The sequence below is a fragment of the Tauraco erythrolophus genome, chromosome Z (genome assembly GCF_009769465.1).
Source record: "Tauraco erythrolophus isolate bTauEry1 chromosome Z, bTauEry1.pri, whole genome shotgun sequence".
Taxonomy (NCBI): Eukaryota; Metazoa; Chordata; class Aves; order Musophagiformes; family Musophagidae; genus Tauraco; species Tauraco erythrolophus.
Genome location: NC_141496.1, coordinates 31,077,414 through 31,094,745, shown reverse-complemented (window position 1 = coordinate 31,094,745; position 17,332 = coordinate 31,077,414). Strand labels below are relative to the sequence as shown.

General features: G+C 37.3%; 1 protein-coding gene across 1 annotated transcript in view; it reads left to right on the top strand.

Moving 5' to 3' along the window:
* FCHO2 (FCH and mu domain containing endocytic adaptor 2) overlaps positions 1 to 17,332 on the top strand; it is a 111,693-nt gene that overhangs the window by 60,036 nt on the left and 34,325 nt on the right. Inside the window, exons 11-17 of the mRNA XM_086629987.1 lie at positions 1,492 to 1,516; positions 8,890 to 8,944; positions 14,458 to 14,636; positions 15,210 to 15,224; positions 15,632 to 15,656; positions 16,478 to 16,520; positions 17,214 to 17,308. Coding sequence (XP_086486113.1) covers positions 1,492 to 1,516; positions 8,890 to 8,944; positions 14,458 to 14,636; positions 15,210 to 15,224; positions 15,632 to 15,656; positions 16,478 to 16,520; positions 17,214 to 17,308 — 437 coding nt within the window. The remainder of the gene's footprint in view (positions 1 to 1,491; positions 1,517 to 8,889; positions 8,945 to 14,457; positions 14,637 to 15,209; positions 15,225 to 15,631; positions 15,657 to 16,477; positions 16,521 to 17,213; positions 17,309 to 17,332) is intronic.

The window sequence follows — 17,332 nt, the reverse complement described above, 5'->3', positions numbered from 1 at the left end:
TTAAAAGAAAGATCATGTATCTAGTGATGTAAAAGCACATCAGTCTAAAACCTGATGTCCTCATTTTCCACTTCACCAACATTTGCAAACTATTGAGTTTTCCTTTGTGTCTCGAGAACAGGTCCTGGGAGGTGCTGTTGATGCTCCTCTGAAGGATCCTAGATCTGCTGTTACCTTTTGCGATCTATTAGCTTGCTAATTTTGAAAATCTTCATTATGGGCTGAATTACTTTCATTGTTGTTTGCCTCACATGTTTCATGTTTCTTAACTTTTATGGACTTCAGGCTGTCTTATTTGAGTGCAGACACTTTTTAAAACCAGATGTCAGAAAATCTGTTTTGAAATAGCTCTTTCTGTTGCTATGAATCTCCAGCAGAGGGAGATAAGACGTAAGTCAATTAGAAACTTGGTCACATACGTTTTCTTTTGTGTGGGGCCTTTCAGAGGAGACGGAATTCTTCATCTCACTGTCAATTCCTTAACAGACTGTACTGAATTTCGTATTAATGCTTAGCAAGTTTTCTTACCTGTTTTTAAAGGCACTGTAGTTTTTACATTTAACCCATTTAGCCTTTCAGAGAAGATGATTTAGATTGGAATAAATTTGGGTATCTTTCCCTTTTTTTTCTCAAGTGCATATTTAGGATGTTCAGTTTGATTATATAAAAATGCTGTTGTTCAGTTACACTGGCACTTACAGCTTTATTGGTTAGGATGCAAATTAGAGAGGGCTTGTGTGCTGGTCAAGTGTTTCCACATTCTGTAAATGTAATTGCTTCTGCTTTTTGCAGACATCAGAGAGAATCAGTGTCATTCGTTTTTCTAAGTATTACTACTTAAATCAAAATTATAGTGGCAAAATATAACACTTGTGAATAATGTGCTTGCAGTCACTAACTTTCTGCTGATAACTTTATTTTTTTTAAATAAAGTGCTTGTTAGGAGGGTACTCTATCATTTTTTCTGTCATGTCTAGTGCTTTACTGTGATTGCACTTGGCAAACACGAACTAAGAATGAAATTCCAAAAGAGGGAAGCTCTGAACTCCTCAAAGAATAGTCTTCATTTCTTTGGGAACTGGTTATTGTCCAAATTTTGCAATTGCATGTGGACTATTTCATTAGGATTGGTGACTTCTACTTTCTGTGCATATCAACCACAGGGACTTGACTCTTAAAGTATGAATATCTTAGAAACAGCGTGGTACTCCTGGCTTCCCTTGATTTTTTTTTTTTCCACTGTGATGTGAGTTTGTTTTTTCAGCATTTATTTTTAATTTTTCTTCTGCAGTGTTTTGAGCATAAAATTTCAGCTTTTATTTACATCTCATTCAGTTGAGTGTAAATTATAGTGAAAATTTTAACAGAGGCAAAAGGGTCAAATGCAATGTTTCAAATTAATTTAAAATGTTAAAAGAAGTACCAGAACTGTATGAATAAAATAATTTCTGCATTTTATAATTTTATGTTTTCTTTATTTTTTTTTAATAGGGAGTGTCCAGATGCAGACTCAGTTGTAAGTAAACTTATTTACAAAACAAATGCATATATTAATATCGTCAAGCACTACAATCTGATGAAACTTAACTTATATACAGTCTCTGCAATGCATTGTTTATCAGATAGAAGATTTAGTGTTTTGATAACATAGTTGAAGTGTTAATTTTGCTCAGTACATAATCTCTAGCATTATATACAAATATGCATGTACTAAATTTATATTTCCTAACAATTTTAGGTTTTAAACAAGGTGTTTTTACTGCAAGTATTTACTCTACTTTATTTTTCAAGTTAATAGTTTAAATTGCTTGGCTAATAGATTCTAAGTAAGATTCTAAGTAAGAAACCAGTTTAGTTTATTGTGGGCCCAACTTTACATCGTTTTTGCTTACTACTGTTTCCTCTGAGAACCATTCTAATATCAGTAGAGTTCTGTTTTATCACTGACAACAGAGTGTAGGAGTATAATTTTGGAAATATGTCTTTAAATGCAGTATCTCTGATGCACTTTTTTAATGGCCTTTTTTTCATTGCTGTCAGTTTCATCTGTGATATGTCTTAAAATTTTATTTATTAAATTCAAGTAAGTGACAGTTGCAAATTAAATCGGTATGTTAATGCTTTATTATTTCCTTAATTGAGCCTTTTCTTTTTATTTAAACATGTGAGTTATCTTGAATTATATGTAACAGATTGCAGCTCCCTGTAGATATAGTAGGGAATAATTTAAGGAATAATTTAAGTGATTTTCTGCAGACTGATTTGTTTTTCAGTTCATTTATTTAGATGCCAATTATATTAAACAATTTAAGTTTCCAAGTTCACCCATTTTCATCTTTGCATTTAAGATCTGGGAGTTTTAGTACCTAGTATTAAAAATTCTTTTGAGAAACTTGTTTTTAAAAAAATAGTAGACGTGTTCTTCTAAATAAGGAAGAGCAAGTTTTACCACATCATAAAACATATTATATACGTAAGAGCAACCTTGTAAGCATCATGAAGACAGTTATTTTATCCTGTGCAAAGTCTTCTTGATTTAGAGCAAATTTCTATTCTTGAGTACATTTAAAGCAAAGGAACTTTAGAATTATCCCTATAATTATCAGGCTTTTCATGGAAATAATGTCTTTTGACAGTTCAGGTTGAGTCACTGGAGTGAACCACAACTGGGTTTGACTTGCAATGTTTGTTTTCTTCTTTGCTTATTTTGGTCTCTACATTTTTAAAAAATAATTAGTTCCAAAAATTCAGCTGTAGATGTGTCTGACATTCTTTCTGGCTCAATGAAACACACCATATGATCATCTAAGTTAATTGTTCTGACTAGATGTAGTTTGTATTTGGTTAAAAAAAAAAGACCTAACTTTCATAGTGTCTAACAACAAAACTGTGATGGTATCGTTGTATTATCTTTTTTTTTATGCCCAACATTTTATGAATGCATTTAGAATTGAAAATTTGTTCTATAATTTCTTCTTGCTTTTTACAAGCAACAATATTATTCTGAATGGTAGAATGCTTTAATAGCAGGAGCCATTACTGTCATTCTCATGAAAAATGATGCAGATAGATGAAATTCATTTCGCCCCTTAGAAAAAAGCACCCCAGAGTGCTTTTACATTTTAAGGTTGGTGTCATCTTCTGAAAGTTCCCATTTCAAATGTTTTTCATTTTTCTTGTCTTTTACTTTAAGATTTTCTTTCTGTTTCGTTTTTCTAACTTCATCTAGTTTTAGCCATCTACATTTTATCTCTATGAGGATTTGTTTTGTATGGATCTTTGCAATAAATTACACATTTCAAGAAACTGAACTTGAAAAAGTATTATTGAAAAAAAGTTATAATTGGAAGCAATTATAATTTGTGTTTGATTGCTAGAAAATACTAAGGGCCAGCCCTTGGAAAATTCAACTTATTTAATGTGTCTTAATTATGATTTTGATCAGCTTTGGTCACTCACAGAAAATCTCTGTCTGGCTTTTATGTTATTCACATGATCTTTTTTTAAAAGATTGATTTTGTTTATTTGTCAAGAGTTTTAATTGTGTGAAAGGAATGTAAGAGATAACCACTCTACAAATTATTTATAACTATAAGCACTGAGATAAATACATTGAAATGTCAGAAGTTAAGGTTTTAATAACAACTGACTTCAATATTTTATCTACCAGTTCTACATGATATTGTGGATCTTTGAACATGCAGTGTATGGTCAATACCATTAGGGCCTTCTCACTAGTCCAAAATGTATAATGCAGTGTGTTTGAACTTGTATTCTCTGTTTCCAGAAAACAAAACAGTGAGATGGTCCTAAAAAATGTCTTTTGTACCAGAATGAAAGTTCTCAAATTTATCTGTGGCAAGCCAACCGCTTATGCTCATTCCTTTTTGTAGCTGCCAGTTTATATATATTGGAAAGTGTAGTTTTGATGCAGTTGCATAAATTGTGAATTCCTATCAAGAATTTTTTGCAACTACTATAAGAGGTTTTTCTCTGCTGGTGAGTAGGAAGGCAGCTGTGAACTAAGAACTGGTATTTGTTAAAAAGGTTGACCACTTCAATAAGCAGTCTCTGTGTAAATGTACGTTACAATATATCATGAGATTTAAAATTCCTGTGTTGTTATATGTTAATCTACACATGTAACTTCCATTAAGGTAAGCCTTGATAATTAAGAAAAGTAAAAAGTTAACTGTGTGTGTGCTAGAAAGAGACAGCAACTGAAGTCTGGCTCTGTACGTGTTTATTACCTAGAAAGATTTTCTAAAGGCAGAACTAATTGTCTTGTTTCCCATGGATTTGCTGTGTCTCTAGGGATGGTCTATAGGAAGGCATGAGCTCTAGTAGAAACTTTTCTTTTGGAGAAGCATTTACAAGGTTCCGCTTGTGTCCAGTAAGATCTGAATTTGAATTGCAACCCTTCCCTTGGTTGGAATACTTGCAGATCTCTTTCTTCTACTTGACTGCCTATTTTCATGAAGACTGTAGTAATGTAATTATCTTTGAGTCCTCTGTTCTGTCTGTCAAATCCATTTGAAATTGTCCAGTAAGTTCAAAAGTAATTAAGAAAGGAGCTACAGATGCACAGAACATAATGCTGATCCTTTTTTTCATAGGAAACTGGAATGCAAACAAATATATCCAGGCATCCAAAACTTTTCATTAACCTCTTTACATATAAGTGTAGCATGATTATGATTGTATAGAATTATACACCGTTTTTATTGCTCAGGACAGATTGACTGTGGAACCATTAAACTCTAATTAGTGGAACACAAGTCTAACCTTACATTTAGTGAAATTCAAATGTGTGTGTTTATTTGCATTTTGTAATGTTTTGTTCTGACATATTTTGAATAGGTGCCATTGATGGAGTATGAGGCTTTGTAGTCACAGCACAAGACAGAGACACTTTGAATACCTGTTTTTCTTTCTTTCTGCATGTCTGGCAATGGAAGAGACTGACTGGCTGCTCTCATCTTCCATGTCTTTTGGATTAATAGGCACCCTAAGGAGAGGAGGCTGATAATATGAATACCTCTGTCTCTAACCTAAGTTAAATTTATTTCTCAAATATGTCAAGAGTGGAGAGGCTCTTTTTTTTCTTGTTCCAGGCTATGAGCTTCAACTGCTTACTTTAAGTTCTCTTTGGTCCTCATCTGGATTACAGGAAGTCAGTTCAGTTCAGTAAAATGGTAGAAAGTTTATCTGGCAGAAGAACAGTGAGCTGGTTCAGCTGCGCTGTATCTTGAAGCATAACGTGAGGAAGACTTGATAAAGAGCTCTCATAACTACTGTAGATATCCCAGGAGAAGAGAAAATAGACAGAAATCAAACTGAAGTGTAGTGAAAGTTTTTTGCTTCTTGACTGATGACCAGCATGTACTAATGTTACCGAGGAAGGGCCAAATCTGCCGTATGCTCCAGATATTCCTCTCTTATCCTTTGTATGTAGCCCAGAGGAACTAGTGACATGGTAATAGTGTGGCTTGTTCCGTTGCTTTTGGATGACGGATAGTAATGTGTTACATTACATCTGCAAATGCAGGGAAAACTCCATGTTTTTTCTAGCTGTAATTTAATTGCTTAACAGAACCTCTGAGAATGTGATACCTGCTTCCAAGGAAGTCCACCTTTCCAGTGACTTCCACAGAGTTCAACTTACATCCATTATGAGCTGCTTTTTATTACAAAGACTAAAAATAACGTGTTTGCGTAGGGAGCTATACCAGACCTTCATCCGTAATCCCATTAATAACTACTTCTTATGGAAACTCAAAGTATGCAAAGACCTTCTTCCTTTGTGTTGAAATTCAAAAATGATGCATATATACATGAAGGTTGTGGGTTTTTTCTGTCATTAGCCTGGTAGGCAAATCAGGTCTTGTCTGTATTGTGTGCCTGGAACTTAAAAAGGTGCACTGTGATCCACCACATAACACACAGTTCCGTCATTTTAGGAGAGTGGAGAAGGGAATAAGAATTAGTCAGGTAAATGTAAATGTCTTTATTAACATCAGATTCATGAATATGTATCTCTCCCAAACTGCTGCGTCTTCTGCCACTGTTACAAAACCTAGATGAGTAAATAAAATTCTGATGTTTCAGAAAGCAGAACCATTCATCTGTTCAACTGTTCAAAATACAGAAAACAATACTTTCGAATTACTAATTAACTTGTAAGTAGGATTTTGAGCTACCTTTTTGCTTATATATGACACTATTTGTCTTTGTCAATACAAAGGTACATCAAGTATCTCTTCCACCCTTTTCTTCTACTGGTTTACACGAAAATATAAAATCAGTATCTCATTAATGAAAGCAGAAGATGTTTCAAGTATAAGCATAAATTGGCACATCAATCTGAATCATTGACAAAGCTGAGAATACAAAGCAGATGATTTCTGACTCTGTATACACTATGTACAGTCAGAAGTTTTAAATTGCATATATTTAAATTTTAGAAATAGGAAAAAAAAAGTACAAATTAACATCTCTGCAAAAGGTTAGGAAAAAAGTAGTAATGTAGACCTACTGAAAAAGAAGCAAGGAATTTTTCAGTTTCTGTGTTCAGAACTTAAGTTGTAAAGCATCCGTCTTTCTTACGTACACACTAACTTTGACTTTTTTTCTGAAGTTATGAATACGGGCTACATGCTAAAGTGCCATTGCTAAGGAATAGATTATGCAAATATCTTTGCAAGATCAGAAATAATTATCATAAAAATATCAAGAAAGACATTTAATACTTTAAGAACTTTAAGATTTTAGTGCTTTCTATGGATTTACTTTATCCTACAGATTATTCAGTAAATTAAAAATAATGTGGTGAAAATCATTTCTACAAACTAAGTTCTTTCACAATTTTATACCAAAATAGTCAGATTCGCCAGCTATATTGTTCATGCTGGGTGTGCCTAATAATAATATCCTTTACCTATATGGCCCAGCTGGAAGAAGAACTAAATGTTGTATATTTAAAGATTTTTGTTGGTTTTCAATTCATCTTAACCATGAATGGTCCTGAGCTATTGAAAATTGGCTAGTATGACAACTAAAATAATTTCAGAATTCGGAAGTTGTAGTATTGTAGGAAAATGTACCTACCCTCCAGCTATATGTTTTTGTTCTGTTTACTTTGATGTCAAGTTCCATTAGTGTTTTTTGGTATATAAACAAGGTCAGCCTGAGGTCAAGCGTAGCTAAGAACCCTGATTTGAGCAAGTAGAGCTAAGGTACTGGACCGTGTGATCCTACTCTTATTACTTTTTTGTTGTTGTTCAGTTCTTTTTCTTCTTGTTGTTTTTTTTGTGGGTTTTTTTTTTAATCAAATAGTTGTGAAGTCCAGGTCTTACAAGTTTTTCAAGATACTGCATCTATATATTCCGTATTTTAAGGTCAAGCTTAAAGATTATATTTTGGGCTTAGTTTGATGCGCTGTTTAATTAGGTAGAGTATTACGTCTTCTGCACAGGATTGTATTTCTTACTCTTTTTAGCAGAAAGCTTCATCTAGATTTAAAGTTATTCTATCTAGTTCAGAAGTGCTAGATTGAGAGAGCTGTACAGAGGAGAGTCTTTCTTAGTAAAATATCGGACATCTTATTTGTGATGTCCATAAAAGGAATATAGGGACAACTACATTTTTACGTTTATCTTTCTCTGCAATTCCAAAGCTATTCAAGGTGAATATGTCTTTAAATTTGGCTTCAAATTTTAGCTGAAGTCGAATGGTTCCTTGCTAGTCCACTTGAAGTTTCCAGTGTAAGTCATTTCATTCTATCTTGTGACGTGTGACTATATCAGCAAGGTATATTTTGGCCATACTGTATATATCTGTATTAGTCAAACTGCCTCCCAGTACCTAATTTCTGGTAGAATAAGCTGATTGGTATGTTAGAATAAATTGCTTTTTAATGTGAATCTTATCATTTTTATAAGGAACTTTTAACTGGTGAAATCACTACATTTTGAAGGTTTGGGGTTTTGTAATAAACTTACTGTAGCATCTCAGCAGTTCACATAGACTGACTATGCGTACAAAGTCATGTGTGGGGTTTTCTGTTTTGAATGAGGAAAGTATCTGTGTATCCAAGTTTATCCCTTTTTATAGACACTCGTGTGGCTTTTTGCATAGTTTTTATGAAACTAAGTGCTTAGCTAAGCATTCTAAATTATTTTAATTCTCTTTGATTTATATTTAATTGCTTGCAAGAACTGAAAAACAGTACTAGTTTGAAGCACCCAGATGCCTATTAGCTTTGTCTGAAGATGTGTAAATGAAAACTTTGCAACCTAATTTTGGGCACTTGTATTTAAGTTTCATCCATGCCTTTTAATTAATGTGGGTATTTTTTGCTAAAGTAACAGTACAGGCTTGCAGCCTTTTCAAGGGGGGAGAGGGAGCTGCAACCTGTGTAACCTGAAATGCTTTTACTCACATACTGAAGTATCGACTAGTACTTAGGAAATGTTTTTCTCCTGCACCATCAGAGCCTCCAGTGGCTTACCTGAGAGAATTAGAAGTAGAAATCGGGAAAGTATTTGGGGCCGAGAGAAATTGTAGGCTTATTTAACACTCAGTGGTAAAGCTAGAATGCTTCTGTGGGTTTCTGACCTTTTTGATAGAGTACCGGTAAAAGCAGTTTTCATAGGGAATTTGGAGGTTGTTCTGTTGTATTCTGTTCCTGAGGTATCTTGTCTGTCACTACTTCTGAACTATGGAGCATAATTTGAGGTAACTGTAATAATTAATAGTGAATAACAATTACTTTCACGAGCTGTTGTAATCAAATTTTAATTTGTCAATGAAATAAAATTCAGTCTGATATGAGAACAACATATTTTTTTAGTTATTTGCCAATATCATAATTTTTGTTGTTGTTTTTAGAACATCCCTGATGTAGATGATGAAGGATACAGCATTAAACCAGAAGCAACACAGGATATCCTTTTCACTATTGATATGCCAAGTTATTTGATGTTATTTCAATTCTTTGGAGAGAAGTACTGATTAAAGTGTCAAGTAAAGAAGATGGATGACGTTCGCGCTTGTGTTGCAACCTTGTATTCTTACGTTCATAGCTTTCATGAAATGCACAAAATTTTGTCCATCTTAAATTTTGTGTGTGTGCAAATGTTAAAGATTAGATCAGTTATTTTGGGAACTTCAAAAGAATGGGGTTCATCTGACAGTAAAAAAACAAAATGAAACAAAAAAGCCTGAATAAAGGCTGTAAGGTGACCATGGAGATCCTTCTCCTTGAAAAGCCTCCAGAGAATTTGTAAAGGAGAGTTTGTAAACTTTTTTAAGCATACAAAGTGATTTACTGTTCTATACCTGCACCCGGCCACTTTTTTACAACACCATTAAAAAGACTGGGAGCTCCAGCAGTCTAGAAATAGAATTTGTTTCATATTGAAGTTATTACACCACATGCTGTTTCTAATTGGTGCTTCTAGCTTTTATTGTCTTTTTAATAATAGCTTTGATATGCAGAATATATTTTTGTTATGAGTAATTATTTATGAAGGCTTGTGATTTTATCTGTTCCTCCTTTGAATGAAAAGATTCTTATCCTTTTCTTTGTCCTATCAGAAACAGAGGGAAGCCCTACTTAAGTGCTGGGAATAATTACTCTAGATCTAAGGAAGCCTAATATGCTAGCAAGATAGCTAATTTTTATAAATGTGTGCACTGTTTTTTCTGGGTGCTGCAGATAAAAGGTTAACTTACAGTTAAAGTAAACTTATGCTTTGCAATTTCCTTAAATGTTGAAAACTTTTAGGCAGTTAACAGCACCTTAAAGTGGGCCAGTCCATCAGGATAACTTCTCTGTTTTCATCATCTTTGCAGGTCATAGAATCATAGAATCATAGAATGGTTAGGGCTGGAAGAGACCTTCAAAGGTCATCTAGTCCAACCCCCCTGCAAGGAACAGGGATATCTCCAACTAGATCAGGTTGCTCAGGGCCTTGTCCAACCTGGCCTTGAACGTCTCCAGGGATGGAGCATCCACCACCTCTCTGGGCAACCTGTTCCAGTGTTCTACCACTCTCATAGTAAAAAATTTTTCCTAATATCCAACCTGAACCTACCTCCCTCTATTTTAAAACCATTACCCCTTGTCCTATCATAACTGGCCCTCCTGAACAGCCTCTCCCCATCTTTCCTGTAGGCCCCCTTGAGGTACTGGAAGACCGCTATAAGGTCACCCCGGAGCCTCCTCTTCTCCAGGCTGAACAGCCCCAACTCTTTCAGCCTGTCCTCATAGGAAAGGTGCTCCAGCCCTCTTATCATCTTCGTGGCCCTCCTCTGGACCCTCTCCAACTGGTCCATGTCCTTCTTATGTTGGGGACTCCAGAACTGGACGCAATACTCCAAGTGAGGTCTCACGAGGGCAGAGTACAGGGGGAGAATCACGTCCCTCAACCTGCTGGCCACGCTCCTCTTGATGCAGCCCAGGACGCGGTTGGCCTTCTGGGCCGCAAGAGCACATTGCCGGCTCATATTGAGCTTCTCGTCCACCAGTACTCCCAAGTCCTTCTCCTCAGGGCTGCTCACGATCCAATCACCACCCAGTCTGTATTTATGCCTGGGATTGCCACGACCCAGATGTAGGACCTTGCATTTGGCCTGGTTAAACTTCATGAGGTTGGTACGGGCCCACCTCTCCAGCCTGTCAAGGTCCCTCTGGATGGCATCCCTCCCTTCCAGCGTGTCGACGGCACCATACAGCTTGGTGTCGTCGGCAAACTTGCTGAGGGTGCACTCCATGCCACTGTCCACGTCACCGACAAAGATGTTGAAGAGGGCCGGGCCCAACACGGACCCCTGAGGGACGCCACTCGTGACCGGTCTCCACTTGGACATTGAGCCGTTGACCACTACTCTCTGAGTGCGGCCATTGAGCCAATTCCTTATCCACCGAGTGGTCCATCCATCAAACCCATGACTCTCTAATTTAGAGAGAAGAATGTCGTGCGGGACAGTGTCAAAAGCTTTGCACAAGTCCAGGTAGATGACATCCATTGGTCGACCCTTGTCCACCGATGCTGTCACCCCATCGTAAAAGGCCACCAAGTTGGTCAGGCACGATCTGCCTTTGGTGAAGCCATGTTGGCTGTCACCCACCACCTCCTTGCTCTCCATGTGCCTTAGCATGGTTCCCAGGAGAATCTGCTCCATGACCTTGCCAGGCACAGAGGTGAGGCTGACCGGTCTGTAGTTGCCCGGGTCCTCCTTGTTCCCCTTTTTAAAAATGGGGGTTATGTTCCCTCTCTTCCAGTCATCGGGGACCTCGCCAGACCGCCACGACTTCTCAAATACAATAGCCAGTGGCTTGGCAACTTCATCCGCCAGTTCCTTCAGGACCCGCGGATGGATCTCATCAGGTCCCATGGACTTGTGCACCTTCAAGTTCCTCAGATGTTCCCGAACCTGGTCTTCAAGTACAGTGGGCGGTGGTTCATCCTCACAGTCCCTGCTAGTTCTTTCCACAGCTTGGGTGGTAAGACAAGAGGCTTTACCATTGAAGACTGAGGCAAAAAATTCATTGAGTACCTCAGCCTTCTCTATGTCCCGGGTAACCAGAGCACCAGTATCCTTCCGGAGGGGGCCTACATTCTCTTTGGACTTCCTTTTGTCCCCTACATACCTATAGAAGCATTTCTTGTTGCTTTTTATATCCCTTGCCAAATTCAATTCCTTCAGGGCTTTAGCCTTCCTCACTTGATCCCTGGTCACTCTTACAGCTTCTCTGTATTCCTCCCAGGCTATCTGTCTCCGCTTCCACCCTCTGTAGGCTAGCCTCTTCATTTTCAGTTGGTCTAGGAGCTCCTTGCTCATCCACGCCGGCCTCCTGGTCTTTTTGCCCGACTTGTTCTTCGTCGGGATGCACCTCTGCTGAGCTTGGAGAAGGTGCTCCTTGAATGTGGACCAACTTTCCTGGGCCCCTTGTCCCTCCAGGGCCACCTCCCACGGCACTTTGCCCATCAGGTGCTTCAAGAGGCCGAAGTCCGCCTTCTTGAAGTCTAGGGTACAGAGCTTGCTGAATGGTTTCCTTGCTGCCCCATGGATCTTGAACTCCACTATGTCGTGGTCACTGCAGCCAAGGCTATCCTTAAGTTTCACATCGCCCACCAGTCCCTCCCTGTTGGTGAGCACAAGGTCAAGCATGGCACCCCTCCTTGTCGGCTCCTCTATCATCTGCAGGAGGAAGTTGTCATCCACGCATTCCAGGAACCTCCTGGACTGCCCGTGCCCTGCCGTATTGTCTCTCCAACAGATGTCAGGGTGGTTGAAGTCCCCCATGAGGACCAGGGCTTGTGACCGCGAGGCTGCTCCTATCTGGCTATAAAGCGCCTCATCTGCTCTGTCCTCCTGGCCAGGTGGCCTGTAACAGACTCCTACCGTAACATCCCCTATCCGTCCCCGTCCTCTAATCTTGACCCATAAGCTCTCTGTCAGCTCCTCCTCCGACCCCAGGTGAAGCTCCACACACTCCAGCCGGTTGCTGACGTAGAGAGCAACACCCCCTCCTCGTCTCCCCTTCCTGTCCTTTCTAAAAAGCTTATACCCCTCCATGTTGACACTCCAGTCATAGGAGTCGTCCCACCACGTCTCCGTGATGCCAATAAGGTCGTAGCCCTGCTCATGTACACGCATCTCTAGTTCATCCTGTTTATTTTCCATGCTGCGTGCGTTGGTGTACATACACTTTAGCTGGGCTTCCGACAAAGCCGACTCGCTGGCTGGAGTGACAGGGGTTCTCTTGGGTGGCAGCATAAGTTCATGTTTTGTTGCCCCCAGTTAAGAAGTTTGTACTGATAAAAACAGTTCATGTTAGCTCTTATTTACAGTATTGGTATAAAAGTGAAAGACCTTTATCCAGTTGCCGGGGGCATTTTTTCATACTTTGCATATATTTATGAAATGGAAAGAGGAGTGAATAATATTCATGCTTTGCAAATGATTCACCTAGTCATCCTTTTCTCCACTATCCTTTTTGTCATGACGCTGTAGAAAAAAACATACATCCAGTGAAAAAGCCCAATGATTTGCAATCCCTGTCAGCCAGGTAGTACTTCAGCTTCTGAAACTCTTGACCAGATTCAGGAAGTCATCAGTTTCTTTCCTCTTTTCCTCCTTTAGCATCCAAGAGTGGATATTTGTTCTGTTGATGGGAACTCTTGAGATGATTTATTGAAGGACATAATTTTTCCATAACGGCAGTCAGTCTTAATAAGTCCAGTCTTAAGTGTTGGAAAAGCACTTTACAAGAGCTGCCTGATTCATGGGAAATGAATCTTGAAACTCAGTGATAACTTTCAAGGCAAGAGATCTTTTGATGAAATGAAAAACGACTTGTCTTTAAATTTTTTTTTTCCAGATATTATCCGTCTTTTGAGGGTCAGATAGCCTGTAGGATGAAGACATTTGACTTTTTCCTCACCATGACTCAGAGATTCTTTCAGTTGAAACGGATTTGGAATGTCTTTAGGGTTCAGGGTTTTAATCTGTGTCAGGAAATAGTTTGAAGAGATTTCGTTCAAATGGCTGGCATATTTCCAAGTGAAAATAACAAAAATGAGGTATAGAATATGTATGGTCCCCCGTAGATCATTAAAAAACTTTCATGTTAAAGTAGAAGAAAATTTTTGAGTTCTTCCTTGTCAAAACAAATGCGTCTTTTAAGACTTAGCATAGTCCTTTCAGAGCTTTAATTCAGTGCAGATCCTGTGCGTATAAAGAACTAAGACTATATTTGTCTGTATATTTTGCTTATTTTGAGGACCGAGTTGTCATGATCCCTTTTTTGCCAAGAATGACAGTGGTTTAAGCAGCTGATGGTGTACAGTTTACTGTGCAGCTTTCTGTGTAACTGGCATCCTTTCCTGCAAAATTTTCAGTGCCATTATGCAAAAATGACGAGTAATGGTGGCTGCCACTGCTGCTGCTTCCTCTACTGTTAATGCTTGGTGCAGGTACCATGGGCATTTCACTGCTAATTAGAAAGGCTGGGGCTTTCCTTCACTTGGTTTAAAAAGATTTGTACATTTTTCATAGGTGCGTTAGAATCCCTGGTTGAGTCTCACAAATCATAAATTTAACATGCAGAAGTGTTGCTACTGTAGAATCTTTCATTTATCCTGATGCCTTCAAATATGCAGCTGTTCAGTTATATGGTATATATTGCCATTTTTCAGTTGCATCACATAGCACCTTTTAGGACAGAATATCATTATGAAGATGAATGGAATATAAAAACTAAATTTTAATTCCGAGTTGTGAATTTTGGACAGTGGATATATTTGAAGTGTCTGTATAAGTGCATAAGGAGCTTAGGCAGCATTGTTTATTTGTGGTGTTTACTTAATATGAGCATTCTGTAGAGAGTAATTACAAAATGGATTAAGCAGATCAATTTGAAGTATTTCCACCTTGACTGAGAAAAACATACCAAAGAGAACCATTTCTATTCATCCAGTGATTCTGACTCAGAAGATGATGAACCCAGGAGGTTCCATGTAGAAATAAAACCGGTCCAGCCAAATAATAGCTCTCAATATACCATGCCTTCCTTGGATGAACTAAAAGTATCTATAGGAAACATTTCTCTTTCTCCAGCAGTATCTGTAAGTGATTTTGTTGTTTGTATTTTTAATGCATAGAGGAGAAAGTGGTAAAGAATGATTAGTGTAAACATATATTTTACTGTTCAAAATTTATTCTAGGTTCAAGCTTAATGATTCTTTTTTTCTTGTGCGCTAGGTCATCTTTGGTGCACTTTATTGCAGTGTAACACTAAGTAACTTTCCCTTCTCGGATTTTAACTTCGAGTCTTGGCAGCACTCGGTCCTTGCCTTTCTGCTGTTGCTACCACAAGATGTTTGACTACATTGTGGAGTTAGCTGAGCATAGCTTTTACCATAGTTTACTAGTTAGTATTTGATAATATACAAACCTTTAAAACAGATCATATTGTGTGGATGCATGTAACTTTTACTGTGCAGCTTTATTGTATGTATACTGCCAATCCACAGAATAATCCTTTATACCATTGGATATTACAAATAAATAGTATTAAAATACACTAGTACAATGTTCAGATCAGAATAAGAACGGCTCTGGTTTAAAGGAAAATATTGTGCATAACATATTAAAATAATGATGATTTTTCTCTTTTTTTTTCCCCCACATTTTGAAAGCAGAGACACAGTCCTGTAAGTACAGAATGGCTTTTTATTCACATTTTTAGATTAAAACCAAGTAAGTGTAGTATGTGAGGGAATTATTGGGAAAACCTTAGGAATGTCTTTTTGCATATATACCATGTGATATATAAGCTGTTTAGTTTTACTGCTCCAGCCTGTAAAGGATTTAGTAATACTGCTCCCTTTGTCAGCTCTACAGTGTTCATTCCTGCCTTTACTTGCTGATGTGGTGAGTGTGCACTGGTTGCTCTGTTCTGGTTCATGTTCTTGTCTTCTGCAAGCTCAGAATGTTTTGCCTGGCAGAGAAAGCAAAGTATCTCGTAGAAAATTGAGTGGAAATAAGAACTCTGGGACTATTAGGCTTTTATTTGACAGTTGGTAAAATAATTTATTCCTTTTCTTCCCCACTGTTTCAGGCACAAATGAATCGAAATTCATCCAGTAAGTGTCAGTCTTTAACTTTTAGTCTAGTTCTGTTAGTCTTTTCACACATCACAAAAATAGATTTACTTTCTAATTGTTGAAGAAAAAAAATTCTGAAGTATCTGTATTTTAGATAGAAAAATATACTTCTCTTGTCAGTTCTAGAAACCCCTATGATATTTGCCTTTGAAATACTCACAGTAAATTCAAATGACACAATTAAATTTTTTGATAAAAATTTCAACACAGCTAGTAGGACACAAAGACCTCTTCTTTTTCTATACACTCAACTGTTCCCTATTCTGGGAAACAGATGAGGCTGGCTGTGACAGTGAAGAGGAATACATCCAAGAGCCAAAGGGGTGACCCCATGGAAAGCGCTCATGTGCAAGTTCTTAAAACCCTTCCAATCGCTCAAGTTTAGTATGATCCACAAACCAGCAAAGCACGCTCCCTCTGTTTTATAGTCAAACACATAAAACATAGCCATGGACAGAGCATTAGTCTCTATCCTGTAGGGGGTTTTCTAGTGGGAAACCAAGCCAGATTTGCTGAAGAATAATATTGATGTAAACCGTATAATTTAAGGAAGAAATTTCAAGTGAACAAGAGTTCCTCCCAAAATGCTTTGCTCTGTGTATTCCTCTCCTATTAGACAGTATTTCAGGAGTATCTGGATTTATATTATCAGAAATAATGCATTTTCTCTTTTCCATTTTAATAATTCATTATTAGTTTCAAACTGCAACTGTTAATATTTACTGTCTTTTTTTAACGAAGCTGAAATTTTTATTTTAGAATGTCACAGCTTTGGTGGTAATACTGTGTCTTGTGCTTAGGTGAAGAGTTAACAAAATCAAAGCTTTCTGCTCCAACAAATGAGTAAGTTAAAATTTAAAATTCTGTCAAATGCAGTTTTTCGGGAATTTGGTCTTATTTTGATCTAGTACTTGGAAACTCATTGGAAGTATCAGCTGACTGCTATTTCAAGATGGGCTTCTATTGCATTATAAGAGTTAAGGAGTAATTATGTAAAAATGGAGATTTCATTTCTTTTCGCCTGCTAATGCATTCGCTTCATTGTGATCTGTTTCGGTATTTATAATTACATGATTACAAAATATTGATTTTTATTAAAATCTCATGTTTGAAATGAGACAAGTTTATTTTTTATCATATAGTGTTCCATTGTAAAGTGTTTAAGATTACAAGACTCATATTTGGACAGGTCTATGTACATTGCTTATATATGTGTATACTGAAATAAATGGAATTGAAGATGTATGTCTCCTTGAAAATTATAATCATTTAACTGACATTTTGAAGTATATTCACACACAAACTTGCACCAAGGTATCAGTTCAGATAGTCTCCTTATGTGTAAATCAGTTCCTTGACCTGCAATTTGTAAGTGCTTTTATTTTTAGATGCAAAGACTAATGAAGAAGAATGTATCAAATTTATTTATCGTCTTACTGTATTTTTTATGTTATCAAACTACTACTGAAGTTGTAGTTCGGTTTTTATGAGTATATACATCTTTCATTTATATTCCAATTGTAACTCTCAATATAGAAAGGGGAACAGTGACCTTCTGGCATGGGATCCACTCTTCAGCAGTTCTCTTGAGTCTTCCTCTTCAGCTTCCTTGGCATCCTCATCCTCCTCAGGTGAAATATTTGATAGTAGAAAAT